Here is a 19,761-nt window from a genome sequence, read left to right as displayed (position 1 = left end):
GTGATATTGTGGAAACATAAACTAAAGAGCCTCCCGTGATTAAGCGTGAATGTAATGCGCATGCGCAAGATTGTAAAATCCAAAAAATCTAGATGATTTCCGATTTTTCAAAGGAATTTTCGTTGATTATTAATTAGCCTAGCGAAGCTTGATTGAGAAAAATAAAAACAAATTGGTAATCTTCAAGTACCAATGATGTTTAAAATATATAAAACAAAAGACAGTACTCTTCCGATTTCTCAGTATTAAAGCCCCAAAATTCGAGTCTATTATTTTAATATAGTAGTATAGATCAGATGCGGGTCCAATCAAATACTAGTAAATATCTACAGGCAAAACAATTTAAAACATGTAAAACATGTAACAATCAGTGGTGTCATTTTATCAAATAAGATATACAACACGGAAAGGACACCAAGTATAAATGGAGTTTATTGGGTTTTTTAAGTTTTTAAGTTGACATCAATTCACAAAATTCAAAGGTATTTTGTCTTTTACAAAATCAAGGATCTAAGTATTTCTTCCTATATGGTGAAAAAACGTGACATTTTTGCAAAAGGAACAATATCTTTCATAAGGAATGCCTAACCATCTACCAATCTCTACATGATGGCGCGCAGTGATTTGATGTTCGAAATTTAACGCATACTTTTCGAAATTTGATGGCAAAATGCTTACAGTACTTTTCCTATCCAAATGTTGATTTAAAGGTTTTGTATATTTATGACCTTTGGAAGAATTTTCAATATCAAATTACCATTTCTGCACCAACTGTCTGGTCTTTCAGTCTTTGTTTGAAATGAATTGAAGACCGTTGGGATGAAATAGAGAGAGCTAACTGTTTCGATTGTTTTGTCTATATCTTGAACATACTTTAAGGCTATATTAGTATTACCAACTACACAAAGGATACTGTAATTGTTTGTATCATCGACTTTCTAAATACATGTATGTAATTTTGTGAAGCAGTGCTATAGTTTAACAACACCAGCTGTTACAAGGACACTAAATAATCCAAGTAACACAATTCAAGTGGAACATGATGCATTTATGTGCAGGGGTAAAATCCTAAATACTTCCGGGCCATCATCAAACAAGCATTGATTAAAAACCCCACCGTCCTCATTAAAAATAAGAGTCGATCTCACTAACAATTATTATTATTTTGTGGATGGAGGAGGGAGGTGGTTGGAAAGTCTTATGCAGGTTACCTTTATGATCAGTCTCAAGAATAACACCTGCGTATCTATTTTTTAATTGTTGTGTTTATAATTTTGAAAAAAAAATCGCAATAAGGAATAGTTTTAAAGTAAATGAAGTTCTTAAAAACAATTTCTAAAATAAATATATCTACATGTGTTATAGGACGTTCATAGAAATAACCAACCGATATGTATATATACTCCAGAAATCCGAAAAATCGAAATCCATGATCTATAAAGAGGTTTATTTGTGTCCTTTCACATTATTACATTATCTCCCTTTGTTAGGAGACCGGGGAAAAGTTGATATAAATAAATCCTGACCTCAACCTCTTTCACAACCTGGTGTAAATTCTTACATCCAAGCCTTATCATACTTTTATTTATTTGGTTGACTTTAATATTTTTTGTCTTCAAATTTGTCTTCATAAAAAAATTTGGCACCCTAGCATTCCACTCTCATTATATCCACACTGTCACAAAAGGCAGTATCAGTATTTTTAGATTTTTAGTACTTCATTTCCATCCTTAAAGTATATATATATATATATATATATATATATATATATATATATATATATATATATATATATATATATATATATATATATATATATATATATATATATATATATATATATATATATATGGTGTTCCGATGGGGCCACTTCGACCTTCGCACTTTTGCCTTTAAGGCGAAGATGCGAGATGGCAAAAGTGCGAAGGTGCGAAGGTGCGAAGGCGGAAGGAGCGAAAGTGCAAAGATGAGACGGCGAAGCGCGAAGATGCGAAGGCGAATCGAAAAAGCGATACTATCGCTCCTTCGCCTTCGCAACTTTACATTCTCGCCTTCTCAACTTCTCACTTTCGCCTTTTAAGTCTCAATCGATAACACGGAATTTGACGCTGGCACCGTACTCGCCCAAGGTTTTCCGATGATTATTCCATGATATTATTGGTACATATGCGCTAGGCCATCGTGCTTACTATGAATGTTTATAGATATTTTAATGTGTACATGTGACATAAATGTTTACCAGTGCCAGCTATGCCAAATTATTATATACTCCACATAAAATGTTATGTCCGCCATAATGTTAACACATGCAATTCCAGACTCCTTCCACTTACCAGCTGTCTGTTTACCGTAGATCAAAAACAGTAACATTCTAATTTATGCGAAATTCCTTGTTCATGCATGGATTCAGAGGGGAAGAGGTGGTCCGAACCCCCCTTCCGGAAAATTCAATATTAATTTATAATTTCACACAGTAAAGGGGGGAGGGGAAAATTTAATTTTTTTAATTTCATTAAATTTTTTTCTAAAATATGCCTCGGACCCCCCCCCCCCCCCACGACAAATACAATTGTAACCCCCCCCCCCTTAGAAAAATATATGGATCTGCCCAGGTTGTTAAAAATAAATTCTAAAAAGTTTGTCTACTGACCTTAGATGTCATTAAACGATAGAGATCTCCACACTTATATAAAGGCAAAGGCGGAAGCGCGAAGATGCAAAAGCGAGAGTGCGAAGTTGCGAAGGCGAAGGAGCGATAGTAGTATCGCTTCTTCGCCTACGCAACCTAGCACTTCCGCCCTCGCATCTTCGTGCCTCGTCGTCGCATCATCTCACTTTCGCTCCTTCGCCGTCGCATCTTCGCACTTTCGTCTTCGCAACTTTACACTCTCGTATCTTCGCCCTATAGGCGAGAGTGCGAAGGTCGAAGTGGCCCAATCGGAACATCATAATAATGCTCTTTTCAGCATAGAAAGGTTTATGTAGCGTTCATAAATATAATATCTTTGTGGAACAACTATTTATTATGGTGTTCCGACGGGGCTACTTCGACCTTCGCTTAAGTTCGAGGATGCGAGAGTGCGAAGTTACGAAAACAAAAGTGCGAAGGCAAAGGAGCGAAAGTGCGAATTTGCGACGGCGAATGTGCAAAGGTGCGAAGGCGAAGGAGCGATACTACTATCGCTTCTTCGCATTCGCAACTTCGCACTCTCGCATTCGCAACTTCGCACTTTCGCCCTCGCCTTTTTTGATTGCATTCATCAAGTTTCAATCGATAACATGGAATTTGATGCAGGCACCACTCGCCCAAGGTTGTCAGATTAATCTTAGATATTATTGGTACGCATGCGCTAGGCCATCGTGCTTACTAAGAATGTTTATAAATATTTTATTGTGTAATGTGACATATATGTTTACCAGTGCTGGCTATGCCTAATCATTATATACTCCACATAAAATGCAATGTCCGCCATCATGTGTACACATGCACACTTACCATCTGTGTATTTATCTTAAACCAATACCGTGGTCCGGACCCGAACCCCTTTCAAAATTCAATACAGTAAATGGCGAGTAGGGGTCCGGACCCCATCTCCGCTGGAAAATTTAAAATTAGTTGTATCGCTCCTTTCGCCTAAGCCTTCTTCGCGCTTCGCCGTCGCATTTCCACACTTTCGCTCCTTCGTCTTTGCACCCTCGTACTGTCGCCTTCGCAACTCTCCCATCTAAATTCGCCCTCAAGACAAAAGTGCAAAGGTCGAAGTGGCCCCATCGGAACACCATAATTTATACCTTTGCACATACCTGCAACTTTCCAATATATAAGTGAGCACAAGGTACAGTTCTGTGCAAAACTGGTTTTATTTTTGTAAGAATTTAAAAACAAGGGTTTCGATCAGTTCTTTTTCTCACAGAATGGACAGTTTTCGGCTTATGTGTTATACATAATATCAGAATTGTGTGAATGTGTACAGTATAGTATTGTTTGTATACTGAGTTATCATTTGACACCCTTCCGCTCGTCACTATTTTGCATCCATATCAGCTTATTTTAGCATACCAACTAACATTATTTTATTATGCAAGACAGAAAATTATAACAACTCGTATACAGCTATTCTCATTCTTTTGAAAAGCTTTAAGAAACAAACAGTTGTTGATCTTGATGAGATTATTTTTTTTTAAAGAATGAAGCAATTAAAATAAAAAAAAAATCTTTTAGAGATAATTGTACGTACATAAAAGATTGAAAAAATGAACACTTTAATTTGTATTGATACGTCATGATTAAAGAAAGAGTTCTTGCGACTATAGTACACACAGTTCTATGTTCACTCATATGCCTTGTGCAAGCACATTTACATGAAGCCAACTTGGCCCGAAACTTCATTGAACACACTCCATGTACTTAACGTATGCGGAATAAAATGATATAAAAGAGGAACGTTCTCGTGCATACTTTTTATATAAATATACTGATATGAATATGCACAGGAAGGAAGCCGCTGTCTTGTTTCGAGGATTAACTTGTTTTGCTTGAAGTCGGCTACTGAATATAAACTGTGCCTTTTATCACACACGTACGTTTACGCTTATGCCTTTATAAAGACACAAGTTTTTGTGACGTACTAATTATTTTTAAAACCAAGTGTACATCTGGTATATAAACCCTCAAATGCTTTACATGTAAATGTACATCTATATATTTTATGTGACACCATGTTTGAATCAAGGAAGTTAAATTTATAAGATAAGATTGCCCGAACAAGAGATTTTTAAACCCCCTGTTGATAGACTGCGGTCTAGGTCGCCAGAGTAGAAATATCAATTTTAGTCAACGAGGAAGTAAATCGCGTTTGTGTTAGAAAAAAACAACAGTCAAAAAGACAGCTCTACTGTGCTACTAGTGTACTCACTGAATACAGTAAGTTAACTTGATTATTTATTCAGTATGAAGATCAAAAAAAGTTTATAATCTATTTGGATACGAGAACTGTATATTTTGTTGGAATATATCGTTTTCACAGTGTCGACATGGGATGTCGTGAATCAAAGGAAAGGAAGGAACCCGGGGACTTCACAAATATTAATGGTGAACAAAGTGGACAGGTGAAACCATCATCGGATGGAATAGATAATCCCGTCAAATCCGATTCAGAGCCAAATTCTGCACAAGGTACTTATGTTTTATCATGTCGTGCTGACACGACTGTTCTCGATAACGTTTTATCTCATAACATGAAAAACGTGTGACGATTGAAATAATAAACATAACCAAAATACTCACAATTGAAAATGACTGTTTTTGGAAAAAGAGTGTAAGAATGAGATATACAATGTACACACATAACTACAATGATAGCTATAAGTTCTGCTTAACTGACTATTTTTACAGTGGTAAGTAAATCGATATACCCAACATTTGACCTAGATTATAAGTTGACCAGGAAGCTATACGAATGCTACACAGCTTTCTGTTTCTTCGTTTATGATGACATTGTATGTAATCGTTCAATCAGACTGTATAAGAGTGATATGTGCATTTTACAGATAGAATCCATCTTGTCTCTATAAAGTGCCTGCTTCCTTTTTTGGTTCTAATCCGAATTTTACAAGACCCAATGTTGGGTATTTACCCGTCGTGGGAAGTGAACAGACGAGAGAGAGAGAGAGAATCTGGATTGGATGTTGTGTACTTAGCGAAAGTGTTAATTATATAGAAGGGTTTGAAGTGGCCAGAAAAGCAGTGATAATGTACTATGCTTCTAATGCTGATACAATGATGCTTATTACTCTTCTTTCTTCTCTTTTTTATACTGCTATACATATTGTCTGATACATTTCAGACAATTCATTGTACAAATACATGTATGTGTAATCCGTTTTTATTTACATGTACCTCTTCAGATGGTTTGAAAAATGAGATGTTATATTATCAGTACTAATACAAAAGTAGCTTAAATACAGAGACGTCTGAAGTGGTTTGAGAGTCAACCATCCCAGTCGAATTCTCTTCCTTGTAGCATATCATTGCATGGAGTTAGCGCTCCTTGAGCAGTGAAAACCGCTCCAGTTATTGTAAAAAAAAGATGCTATCTAGTCCCTCTCTATTCTGGTTGATATTCTCCTGTTTATTCAATGTTTTTATTGTTGTTGCTGGTTCACTTGTTATATGGAATGATTTACCACGTGCATACGGATATTTTTTAAACAGTTGTAATTTATGGCAACTTTTGCCAATTCTTTTTTGTTTTAAAATTTCAAGTACCAAAGAAGTCTGGTGGAAGGTTCAGCTCATGAGATAGTAAAGGATAAATTAAAGAGGACTTTCAGTGTTTAAGTCATACACTTAAGTAAACATGCACTGTACATGAACAATTTAATAAAATTATGGTCAAAAACAGTTGCGATAGACTTACTTGGTTCGATCCAGCGATATCGTAGTACTAATAACATTATTGCTTTGGCAACATTGTTTGTACCAAATACAATGACATTCAAAAACATACTGGTTAACAACAATAAATTGAAACGGAACATCAAGACATTAGCAACATTATAATTGGCACGATCGTCAAATTCAAAGGTATACACTATAAGCTTAATTCAGAGCAACAGCTTCACACGAAACACGAAGAAACAAAATCTGAACAACAGTGTTGTTCTAAAAGAGAGCATAACATCAGTTTTTACAGCAAACAGAATGAACCAAACTGAAAAACTATGTTGACAACTTTTACAACGAGGCAAACTCAGATCAATGACACACCAAGAAACAAAATTAGGGAACAACTTGACAATGAGACAAAAATAAACAAAAACAACAACAATACAATATTACAACATGATACACCTCTGGAAAAAATTCAAATAACAGCTCGAAAATATACATAACAGAAACAATCCTATGTAACAGAAATATGTCTTTTCCCTTGAATCCAGAATTCTTGAATTATTTTTGTATCAGGTGAAAAATATTTACATGTATAACAGAAACAACACAATGGAAATCTTTCTCTTCTCTTGGAGTCTGAACTCTTGAATTGTTTCGTTTCAGGCGGTAAAGGGACGCTAAGGGCGCTGTATGACTATGAGGCCAGGGCGGATGGAGATCTACCCTTTAAGAAAGGTGATCGCCTTACCTTGTTGGATGACAGGTAGCTTTTTAACTCAATCAAATCCATACCATAAAAATCGATATCACGTGAGTGAGATAAGTACTTTTATCTGATAAACGATATTCATTCAGGAAACTTTGCCAAAACACCCGAAAAAAAAGATAAACCCTAGTCGCCTTTAAACAGAGAAGAGCTGCATCACCTTTGTCCTTCAATACATTAATACAATAATAGTATTACAATCAGCACACGGAATCTTAATTTAAAAGGCTTGATTACATGTTTATAATTTGATAGATTTATGTTTGCCTTACAATTATTAATCGTTTGGAAAGGTGGTTTATGGAAAGTTACTAGTATATCAATATTTAAAAAAACCCCGAATATCAAGTAGTTCAACACGAAAAAATAAACATGAAATAGGTGTAAACGGAACTATTGAATCGATATTGAAGATGAATTGTCCTAGGGCTTTGAATCCTTTAAAACTCCACTTCATAAGTTTATATGTGTTTATCTTGTCAGCATATATCAAATAAGGGTTTTATCAAAAGTACAGAAAAGGTGATTTTTTTTTCTTTCAGTTATGTGTTGATCGTTCATTCAATAATAAAATATATTCGTATAATTTCATATAACTTCCCGCTAAAGAAATAAATAAGTAATGGACAAAAAGAAGATTGTTACCGCATTGTTAATCCTAGGAGATATCAACAGCGGACAGTGAACAATAGGAAATATTTAACACGATAAATTCACTTCATGTAACTTAATAGAATAGTCAAGTTTCGTTGTCTTAACGGATATTTCTTATGGTGACATAAATCTGCCACCACTTGTCAGATAATTATGTTAACTTCTCATATGATAACATGTGATATTGTTATACTTTCATGTTAAATACTGAAATCTGATTGGTTAAGACACAGTTAATAATATTTACTATTACCCTCAGCGTTAGCAACGCACTTGGCAACGGGTAACATTAAAAAATGTTACATGCGCGAAAATTATGCGCGTACGGTTCGCTGTAGAATTCACGTTAATCCTATATAAAAGCAGTAAAATTTTCTTAAAAATTTTAAAAAAGACATTCAGTATAACAAAATAAATAGTGCCTGTTTGGGAGGATAACAGTTGAAATTGACACCCCTCGAAAACCATTGTCAACCTCCGCTTCGCGTCGGTTGACAATGGTTTTCTCGGGGTGTCAATTTCAACTGTTACCCTCCCAAACAGGCACTATTTATATAATGTCGACTTGTCAGATATTTATGTCAACTTATCAGATCTTATGTTGACTTGTCAGAAAATAACCATAGTGACTATAGATCGAGACTCAGTATTTTCTTGTCAAAGCGTGTTAGTGCCACTAACTGCCATTTACTTGTCATCATTATATCATATATAAGTCGACATAAATATTTGACAATATTTGACAAGTTTACATAATCATCTGACAAGTCAACATAAAGATCTGACAAGTTAACATAATTATCTGTCAAGTCTGTCAAGAAAATTATCATTCATATTGTAAGTCGACTTGTCAGATAATGATGTTGTCTTGTCAGATGTTATGTCGTCTTGTCAAATAATTATGTCGACTTGTCAGATAATTATGTCGACTTGTCAAATAATTATATCGACTTAAAAGATTATTATGTCGACTTGTCAGATCCTTATGTCGACTTGTCAGAAAATATTATTTCAAATGGATGGCACAAAGTGGACGTGGAGAGGTTAAAGTGTTGAATTCTTAACCACGTGAATAAGTGACAAGTCGGCTTAAAGAACTGACAAGTCGACATCAAGATCTGACAAGTCGACATAATTATCTGACAAGTGGTGGCAGATCTATGCCACCATAATTTCTGCATTTTTAATGATCAGTTTAATGCTGACAAGACGGAAGATATACACCCATCTACCGGTAAATGTGTTATCCAAAATATACCCATTATTAAATCAAGAAAACAGATGCTGTTCGCAAAGTGTTAAGAATCAGTATATGGTCATTTAACACAAGTAGGCAACATTATGAAAGACCATTACAACCATCATCACAATGAAATATTTATATACATGTATGGCCTATTTACACATACATGTACGGCGTTTTCTGTTGCAAATCTTTAAATAGCCTTAATGATAAAACACAATCATTAAAATATACATTTAGTGTAAGTGCAAAAAGAAACAACTTTTTCAAATCTTCCCCAACATTGCCCCCCCCCCCTCCCCTCCGCTCTCAAAAGAAAAGAAAAACAGCAAAACGAAACAGCCAATCAATATAAAACACTTCTATTATTGACACTGAAAACAAGAAACCAGTGAATGATTTGTTTTTATGGTTATTGTTGGAATACCAATAAGCAATGAAAATTAATAAAACGGATATAAAGATTCTTCTTGAATTTATTTCTTTTAAACCAGATAGAAAGAAACCATTGTAGATAAATAAGATGACGTAAAAGCCCTATAAACTAGTTATAGCTGCTGCGGAGTTGCATGATCAAAACTGACTTTATTTTTTTCTTTTTAATGGAAACATAAAATTAATGAATAAAAGGAGTCTGACATATTAATTAATTCCTACTTATCGGTCAGATGAAGAACATGTTGAAGTTTAACGAGTGTCATCACGTGACATTTTAATGTCGTCTGCTTTTGCCGTTTTTTCCTTAGTAATCCTGATTGGTGGTTCGCACGAAAAACAACATCGGGAGGGGACAAAGACGAGGGTTACGTCCCCTCCAACTATGTGGCAACAGAGGATACCTTGGAAACATACGAGTGAGCCAATATATTCTGTAACATGTATAGACTAAATTAATTCATCACTTCAAAGATCGAAACAAACCCACTATGAGTTGGTGTTTACCCTTGAGTAGACAATCTTGCCAAAAATTTCAAAAGAAAAGATATCTCTTTCTGTTTTTGTACAAATTAAGGCATTATGAGAGTTTGGTTATCTAGCATTGTTTTTGGCAAACAACACCAGTTTATTTATATAGCAATATTATAAAGTTAAAAATAAAATGAGGAAAATACATATGCTTACCATACACAAGCCTTTCAAATGTTATACAGAATTAATGAATAATTGTGTATTTTTATCATTCAAATTCAGATGGTTTGTTGGGAAGATTTCCAGGAAAGAATCAGAGAGACAGTTATTAAGTCCAGAAAATGCATTAGGGTCTTATCTGATTCGAGAGAGCGAGACGGCACCAGGTCTGTACCAAGGATAGGTCAATAATTGTTTGCACTTTCACTTCCTTTGTCCTTCTCCAATTTCAACCGTATTGCGCAGATTCAACCATCAGATTCTAATATTCCGCCTAAAATTAATACAAATTTAAACGTTAAAAAAATAAGTACATAATTTTGAAATTTTATTCTAATAAATTTATTTTCAAAAAGGAAACTATGTGCTTTGCGTCCGGAGTTTCCAAGAAGGAAAAGGTGATGTGGTAAAACATTACAAAATCAAACCACTGGATGACAACAAAGGCTTTTTCATCACTGCACGAAGAACGCTGCCCAGTCTTCAGGACCTGATAAACCATTACACTGGTACTGTACCATTCTACAAAACATCAGAGATAAAAAATGTCTTTTGTGATGTTTTATATGACTATAAATGTACATGTATACATTTCATAACTTACATTTATACAGAATCTGCGGATGGATTGGGACAAAAATTAGAGAAACCTTGTGGAAAGTCAAAACCAGTCATAGCTCTGAGCAAAGACGCATGGGAAATAGATCGGGAATCTCTAGAACTATCGAAACGCTTAGGGGCGGGGCAATTTGGAGAAGTTTGGAGAGGTAACGTCAAAAAGGAAGAAAACCTTTCTACATTTTTGATGTTGAAATACAAGTCTAATTTAATTTTCATCTTGAATATTTTAAGAGCGTAGAGATTTATACATTTGAATGTGATTCTGTTCTCCTTTAAGTTAATTAAAAAAGTTACACGGTCATCCGAAATCTAATTTATTCTTTAATCAGGAAAATGGAATAAAACGACGGACGTTGCGGTGAAGACCCTGAAGCCAGGGACGATGTCTATCGAAGCGTTCCTCCTGGAAGCCACGATCATGAAAAAATGCAAACACGACAAATTAGTGCGACTTTATGCCGTGTGTACAGACAAAGAACCCATCTACATTGTGACAGAGCTTATGTCCAAGGGCAGCCTTCTTGATTACTTGCGAGGGGACGAAGTCGATTCTCTCAAGTTCACGCAGCTGGTGGATATTGCTGCGCAAGTATGTACAAAGAAATCTCATTAGATATAAATTTTCAAAACGGAATATACGTAATTGCAGTCTAGCGGGGATATGGCTTAAGCCTTTATAAACTCATTTCAATATAGTTCTTTTCTGGGCATTCGCAGCAAGAAGCCAACACATAAAGAATTATTTGAACAAATAATCACAAAGTACAAATCAACAACTTTTTTTGAACAGTCGCCTTATTTAAAAAAAATCGAATGTCACTTTGTATCGCAAAACAAACTATAATGTGACATATTAGGCCTATATGTTGTAAACAGTTTGAGAATAATGTACTGCTATGGAATTGAAAATTCTGTGGTAAATTATAGATGCTTTATTGAAAGCAATTGTTTGAATTTATAGAAGAACTTAGCATTCGAAAACGATTATATCCCCAGGAACTTGAACATCTTCAATGGAAATATTAAGACAAACACAGTAAAAATTCTAAGTTGTACTACATGTATTTACGCAAATCGGCTATATCATTTTTCGGATTTCTCCAGAGTAGTCTCCTAATAAATGATGAACCAATTTTACACATATCAAAAGACGTTCTTTTATATTTCAAACGTCAAGCAACTGTGCAAACAGTACATAACCTCTCTCTCTCTCTCTCTCTCTCTCTCTCTCTCTCTCTCTCTCTCTCTCTCTCTCTCTGATACAAAATATATAGTAGCTACACCACTTTGTTCAGTGTATTCTAAAAATAAAATAAAATTAAATGATGTAGGATTTTGAAAAAAAAATAGAAATGGAGGCAATGATTTTCTGACTAGAATATACAACATATACATTCGGTGAATCTTTTGCACTTATGTTGAAAAAAAAATATTGGATAAACAATCGTAAGATAGTGCGCCAACAGAAGTGAGAAGAGATGATGTTGATACAATAAGTTCTCTTTGTCTCTAGCTATACAAAGTAAAACGAAATCCGAGGATTGAGTTAACAATCGATACCTTAATTCGTAGCACTTTTGAATTTGTAGGTTATATGTTGTTTAGAAGATAACAGGGTTATCCAAACAATATATATCACAATCACCAACAATTTTATTTTACGTTCATTTCACAAGAATTCAATTGCTAGTATATATAGATCATTGCGCAATACACCTGCCACAGTTCTCCATTTCAAAGGTTGGGGAAAAACCCCAAAGATTTCCCGAACGTTTTGTTGTTTTTTGCTATTTTTTTCTTCGAGTTTCATTCACACAATCCTTAGGGTAAATAACAAGAATAACATATGACTGAATTGTTGATAATTGTTCAGATTACGAGCAAAAACTGTATGTTCATCAATCCTCAACACATTCTTATCACTTTACAAAATTACCCTTTAGAGGATGATTGAAACTGTTTTACTCATTACATGTAATAAGTTGATTATTGGTGAGAACCATGTGAGTATCAGAACTTGTGATCAAATTTTGTATATTGTTATATAAAAAAAAATCTGATTTTAATACAACATTTACATTATTACAACTAGCTGTCAATTTACACAATGACAATACTTATGTATATATTATGCAATTAAATACGTTTTTTAAAAAAGGGGAAATTAATTGTAATAAATCAATAATTTTGATTGTCTACGAGGTACCTATCGATACTACCAAATCATTTGATATGGCAAAAATTGATATAAAATCGGACCAAGCAGCTTTAATTATACTTGAACTTTAATTGAATGCAATATTGATATGAAAATGCACATGCAAGCAGAAATTAATAAATTAATTGAATGATTATATGAAAATGTCTTCAATAAAGAAACCATTACGGCGGGGAAAGATTTGATATCTATCAATATTAGAGAGGGTCTATAAATGAAGTGTATTGTAGGTCGCTAGCGGAATGGGATATTTGGAGGAAAACAAATTAATTCACAGAGATTTAGCGGCCAGAAACGTCTTAGTCGGGGACAACAACTTAGCAAAGGTGGCGGATTTCGGTTTAGCAAGATTAATTGAGGATGACGAATATACCCCCAAATCCGGTAAGTCTGTTGACACTGATTCCAATGAAAAAAAGAAAGAAATTCTTCAATAGCAATCAGATTTACTGAAAGTGGTCAACATAAAATGGGGGAATGGGTCACGACCCAATTAATGTGTATTTTTGTGTTTAAAATTGTGTTAATAAGCAGGAGTTAAAGATGAAATGAACTATTTTGGGCATTCACTGTTGTAGGTGCTAAGTTTCCCATAAAGTGGACGGCCCCAGAAGCCGCGCTCTATGGACGATACACGATCAAATCCGACGTGTGGTCTTACGGAATCCTGTTGGTGGAAATTGTGACACGTGGACAAACACCTTATCCAGGTACGATACTTGTGGTCAGATTCCATGGGAAACTGTCCGCAAAATGTATGCTAGATAGTTTTATGGTTACCTAGTGTTAATGTTCACGTTAGTGTTAATGTTGTTTCTATAAAGCTCAAACTTTTAACGTTCAATAAAATTCAAAGTGCATAGTGTTAGGTAGTACAGGTGGCCATGGAATAAGAACTTTTAACGCCAAAAATATTTGTGGTCGCCTTTTTGGTCATTGGTCCTTCATATATTGTTTGAAATGATTGTTGAAGAATTTTAAAAATTAATGACATTTTATATTGACGAAGAATCACTCGAAGCAATCGTTGTTTCTCTACTAGATACAAAATCTTACTGGTTCCAAAACAAGAGACCTGTAAATTGGCAAAACCTTATTGTATATTTTCTGATGATTAACACGTATTTCACTCATTCGATTAAGTTCAGTCTATTAGGCTACATTAGGCATAATTTTGATATGATTGTATATTTTGGTATAATTTCTTCCTCACACCATTGTGCCACATATCTCAAATGGAACAATCTGGCTAAATCAACATAGTATTTGCCATTTTGATATAGATTCCAGAAGTATTTTGCAAGGTCAATATGATTATCTTGAGTAATCTTCTTAATATCTCGTTTGAGCACAAAACCCCGAGGGGTCATCATAACCATGAGTCGTTACCAAGGCCGTCATCATAACCTACGTAAACTAAACAAACTGGTTAGATATCAGTAAATGAACAAAATTAGGTTATCATTATTGTAATTGTTAGAAATGTGGCGACTGAGTCTAGTTTTAGTTTTGAGAGTTGATTTGCATATTCTCAGGAGATCGGAACAATTTCATATGTAAAAATAACCTTGTAGAATTTCCCCCCAAAACAGCGTTCCGTTGACTAGACGGATACCCTTCCCAAGAGCAAATGTTGCTTCACAAATTGATCAGGTTGTCCCGCAAGATATTCGGAAAATTTGCGCATATCAATCACAATTTGGGTTTTTCGTTTGAAGAAAAAAATTACGTACGGGTGTACTAAGGGCAGATACACCTTAAAACGCATTGTGACTTAGAACTAGATGAAGAGAATGAATGAACTAGATGAACCAAACGAATCCACCTAAAAACCCTAATGGACGACTCGGTGTTTATTATTGTTTTTTATTCAAATAGACTTGATAGTCCACACTTGCATAGATGAATTATTACTAATAATTAATGTCGGAAGATGAAGAACTTTTGTTTATCGTTTGTATTAAACGGTAGGAGGATCAAACCAACTTTCATCAGCTCTGAGGATTTCCGTGGGTTTGGTAATAGATGATACGATGTCTCTGAAGGTTCCATTTGCAGATTTTGCTTACTTTTAATTAGTGACGTGTAAACAATTCGTAACTATGTATAATGCTTTTCAAATATTGGATTAGGACAGAAATTGATGATAATAAAGAGTAATGAGAACGAGTACTGTAGAATCTATTTAAAATGGGGAATTACAAAAAATGCATGTTAATAAGTTTATCTAAAAAGTTAATTCCATTGCAGCGAAGATAAACGTCAATTTTAATTCCGATTTATCCGGGAATCTAATGTAATGCACTCATTTAATTTGTGTGATTGACAATGAGATTGCAGGTATTGATGATGTAAATATTTGTTAAAAGAATGAAAAGGTGATTTACAACTGTCTCTTATGATTTGTGTTGCAATGTATATGATGATTTGTCTTCTCAGGCACGTAGCATCGTTTTTGAAAATGGGGGGGGGGGGGGGGGGGCTCATCCAAAAAATCTTGTGACAAGCCAAAAAAAAAAATAACTAAATGAAAAACAAAAAAGGCAAGTTCACGAAATCCTAATGGGGGGGGGGGGGTGTTTAGCGTAGTACTCCTATAATTTCAATTTTCCTGTTCATTTTCTTATTGGGGAGGGGAACTCCTTCATAATTCATTTCTTTATATGTAAATTAAAGATAAATCTTTGCTGCCCAAAAAGTGGGGGGGGGCAACAACCCCCCCCCCCCTTGCCCCCCTTCCCCGCCACCACCCGCCCCTCCCGATGCTACGTGCTTCCTTCTATTTCTGAACATTTAAGAGTCCAAAAAAGAGTTGAATCCGTTGATACAAAAATGTGGGACAGTCTTATTATCAGATGTTTCTCATTCACGAGTCTACTTTGTTCATCTTATTATCAGACCTTACACAGTAAAATCTCAGAAAATTTATCATGGTTGATACCAGATACTGATTAAAGCACGCACGTTATCGCGACCTGAGGTGTAGACTAATCAGGCATCTTTCGTCACAAACAACAGTGCAAGATTAATCAGCGCTACAAACAAATGATATAATCTGTGATTACAGGAATGATGAACAAAGAAGTTCTAGAACAGGTGGACCGCGGGTATAGGATGCCTAAGCCAGCCCACTGTCCAGACTCCATGTACGAGATGATGCTGAAATGCTGGGACAAGAAGGCCGCCAATAGACCAACGTTTGAGTACCTGGCTCAGTTCTTTGACGATTACTTCATTTCCACTGAGCCCAGTTACAAGGATGCAGACGACTACTAATTAGAAGTTCTTAATTAAATCACGATAAACTTTATTACTTGATCTACGTATAGGTGTATTTACAGGTGGTTTTACACCTACATGGTTGTTCATACATTGACTTGTATAACTCTGGAGAGAGAATGAGGGGAGAGAAAATGAGGAGAGAAAAAGAAATTAAGTATAGTTAGTTTCTGTATATGTTAGAGAGAGAGAGAGAGAGAGAGAGAGAGAGAGAGAGAGAGAGAGAGAGAAGTTAGTTTATGTGAGAGAGAGAGAGAGAGAGAGAGAGAGAGAGAGAGAAAGCATTTTAATGCTTTTATTTAAACAACTATATAAACATTTTAGGTGATATATATGTATATTTAAATGTATATTTTATAGTATTTTTGTTCACTCAAATTTTTTTTATCCAATTTGATTTTCTTTTAGTTTCAGTGCATTGTGTACTATAGCGCTATTTTTTCATGCGATTTCATCCAAGTACATTAGATATTTATTTAAGAGTTAAATAAATTCCTGCAACATGTTTTAATTTACTAGAGTAGAGCGCCAGTGTGGAGTATTAATTGATATGAAACGGTTAATTTCAAAACCGTTACATATATCCTCACCAAAGACTGCATTACGAAAGGGGGGGGGGGAGGCAGCAAAAGTGATTTAGAACAGAGGGCATAGATACCGAATACATACAAAACAGTCGTAGTAACAAGTCAATACAACTGTGTTGTAAACCCAAAACAATATTTGGATAGACAAAGAAAATGTTAGGATTGTTATAAATCACTTTTTCAATGTGTCTTTTTCGTGTGTTTTGGTCTTCTTTCCAACTGATTTATGAAAACAGTGCGGTTTGTTTCCCAAATTAGCTTCTTGTCCAGACCAGACAGTTAACTAATAGAAAAACAGAATGTGTACTTTTGTCAGAAATTAATCATGTTATACTGATTTCATCATTAATAGCGAGTAGATTGGAATGAGTTCATTGCTGACATTTAAAAAAAATATAGTACATATGTACATGTAGTATAATGTGCAATTTGTTTAGTGGTCTTTGTTTTATGATGAGGAGATTTGTATGTTTAGGGGTATAGATTTTGTACATTTATAATTATGTATTTAAAAAAAAGGTTAAAACCACCATGCAAGACAAAGATATATTTGTTATTTTTATAAAGCCATTGTACAGTTCATTATTTTAATTCTTTTTTTTTAATATTGCAATTGTATGTATTTAATTTGGAATAAAACGCGTTAAAACTTTGTTTTGTTTAATACATACATGTCTGCATTTATCTTGATTAATGTAACTATATCACCAAAGAAAGAATAAAGGTGTATGTTGGCTAATTGATTAAAGTTAAATTCTAAGTGAAGAGCATTTAATTACATGTAGTATCAACAACATATATAAACCGTATGATGTTATATCTTGACGCAGCTTAGTTAGTCAAAGGGTTTTGGGTTTTATCATTTGTACGGTTAAGTGCTTAAAGAACTCATCGCTTGAAGTTTCCAATTGAGTTAAAACCATTTTAACAAGAGCTTGGACTTTGGGTAGTTGTGTCAAACGGCAATGTGACTTTGAAATCAACAAGATTTGTCTGGCTTTTGAGCTAAATCTACTCAATCATTGTATATTTCAATTGAAACCAGTGTCGTTTTTAACTTGTTTTGATGCAAGAAAAAGATAGTGCCATCCTACCTAAGTCTAAAGTCTTGTAAAAATGGTTCTATAGATATTTATCCAATGTTCAGCCTCTCTGCAGTAAATTTAATATTGAAAAACGGAGAATGGAATAGGTACACCTTTGCATACTCTATATATTATGAAAGTAAGAAAATTGTTTGAAATATTCTATAATACATGCTCGTGAAAGACCATTGCATGGATGAACTTGTTATAAATGCAGAATTTACAAGTAGATCTTTAGCTAACATGCTTACCAAGCATCATCGACGTTAAGAGAGAGAGAGAGAGAGAGAGAGAGAGAGAGAGAGAGAGAGAGAGAGAGCATTAACTGCATGAATTAAGAAGCGAAGTCTAAATCTTATAAGTCAATTAATGAAGTGAAGATGAGAACGACAAAAGCAATTTATCATGATTTTTATCCAATAAATGGTGTCAGCTTTTCCGTTCAGAAATAACACGTGGTTTATCGAGTGTTCATATGATGAATGTCACTGTCGCATTACTGGAGTTGACTTATTATATATTCTAAATTGACTATCAATCATTTGTGCATTTTTGCGTTGGAAACATATGAATCTGAAAGATATTTGATGATAAACTGCATTTTGCTTTTAACTGTTATCCTGCTGAACAGTTTTTTGATTTTGTGTTGCATGTATTTGGTCTGAAATCGGAAGGAATGATATATTGATGCTGAATAAGGTTACATTCTAACTAAAGTCTACGAATTCAACGCGAACCTGCCAAACTGTTAAACCTAATTAGAAGCACGTAAATATGGTCAAGGGGAACTAAATTACCGTAAAACCTAAATCTGTCCAAAGAGTCTTGCTTGGAGCTTTCCCTTTGTCATTATAGTCGCAATAAAGACTCTATTTAACTCCCCAAATGACAATTTTCTCAAATTTAATTTGTATGGTAGACGGTACCGTTGCACTTTTGATCGAATTAAAACACAGAGACATCTTCATTTTGGTAAATAGGTTAAAAACAGACGATCGTTGCCACAAGAGAAAAAAATGACTAACCCCTAAATTTGTATCCCAATATACTTAATTGTCTGTTTTTTACTCCAACGAAATAATGTAGATATGTTCAGACGATCCTCGTGGGTTCATTGATAAATGGGGGAAAACATTGATGAATATCGTAACCAAAACTGATGCATATAATTACTTCACCAGAAAAATGCAAGAAAGCTCTCGGATTATAACCGCGCAATGTAGTCATGGAGTAGACATTGTAAACAAATAAATATATATACAATTAATAGAAGTGTCTTCTGAAAGATTCTCTTAAATGAAAGTAAGATTTTCGAATTAAGCGACGGACAATATCAAACAAAACATTGGAAAGAAAAGAAAACACTAACGGAGACAAACGAATATAAGATATATAAGTCCCAGTAAAAATGATATTTTTTATGTTAAGAAAAAAGGTGTGGCTTAAAAGATTATATTTGATTGTGAATCTATATTGATATATTATTGAGGATTGCGGATAAAAATGTGCGAAATTCCAATTATGATTATACTATTTTCCAATATATGTTCTTATTGGGTTTCTCTCTTTCATTTTGGGTATGGATGTTATTTTTTAACTCCAGATCAGAGTATTTTATCTTATGGAAGTCGTTAAAGCAAGTATTGCATTCCAGCGCTGTACGTGTCATTTTTGCATACATGTATTTATAAAAAAAAAAAAAAATTCTAAATTTTATCGAAAACAAATTCAAAGCGGTTGAGCAAAATCTTTATTTTGCAAACGAGCCACAGCCACGTGACTTGGT

At 34.4% G+C, this 19,761-nt stretch overlaps 1 protein-coding gene across 2 annotated transcripts; it reads left to right on the top strand.

Moving 5' to 3' along the window:
- Positions 1 to 4,587: 4,587 nt before the first annotated feature.
- Positions 4,588 to 17,544, top strand: LOC128167126 (tyrosine-protein kinase SRK2-like). 2 transcript variants are annotated; one of them, XM_052832674.1, is made up of 11 exons: positions 4,588 to 4,924; positions 5,028 to 5,176; positions 7,058 to 7,157; positions 9,804 to 9,911; positions 10,249 to 10,352; positions 10,542 to 10,694; positions 10,800 to 10,952; positions 11,136 to 11,395; positions 13,255 to 13,408; positions 13,603 to 13,734; positions 16,092 to 17,544. In XM_052832674.1, the coding sequence occupies exons 2-11, from the start codon at positions 5,035 to 5,037 to the stop codon at positions 16,298 to 16,300; spliced, it is 1,515 nt and encodes a 504-aa protein (XP_052688634.1). In that variant the 5' UTR covers positions 4,588 to 4,924; positions 5,028 to 5,034; the 3' UTR covers positions 16,301 to 17,544. The 2 variants fall into 2 exon arrangements, with proteins under 2 accessions (XP_052688634.1, XP_052688635.1); XM_052832675.1 differs by lacking the exon at positions 4,588 to 4,924 and having other exon boundaries at positions 4,931 to 5,176.
- The last annotated feature ends 2,217 nt before the right edge of the window (positions 17,545 to 19,761 follow it).

Source organism: Crassostrea angulata, chromosome 10 (genome assembly GCF_025612915.1).
Source record: "Crassostrea angulata isolate pt1a10 chromosome 10, ASM2561291v2, whole genome shotgun sequence".
In the NCBI taxonomy this organism is placed as follows: domain Eukaryota; kingdom Metazoa; phylum Mollusca; class Bivalvia; order Ostreida; family Ostreidae; genus Magallana; species Magallana angulata.
The sequence above is the reverse complement of the archived record's forward strand: the minus strand, read 5'-3'. Positions and strand labels throughout refer to the sequence as shown.

Coding starts and splice junctions, on each gene's coding strand:
- LOC128167126 (XM_052832674.1), top strand. CDS start 5,035: ATGGGATGTCGTGAATCAAAGGAAAGGAAGGAACCCGGGGACTTCACA. Junction 7,158..9,803: donor CTTACCTTGTTGGATGACAG/GTAGCTTTTTAA, acceptor TTTTTTCCTTAG/TAATCCTGATTGGTGGTTCG. Junction 9,912..10,248: donor GATACCTTGGAAACATACGA/GTGAGCCAATAT, acceptor ATTCAAATTCAG/ATGGTTTGTTGGGAAGATTT.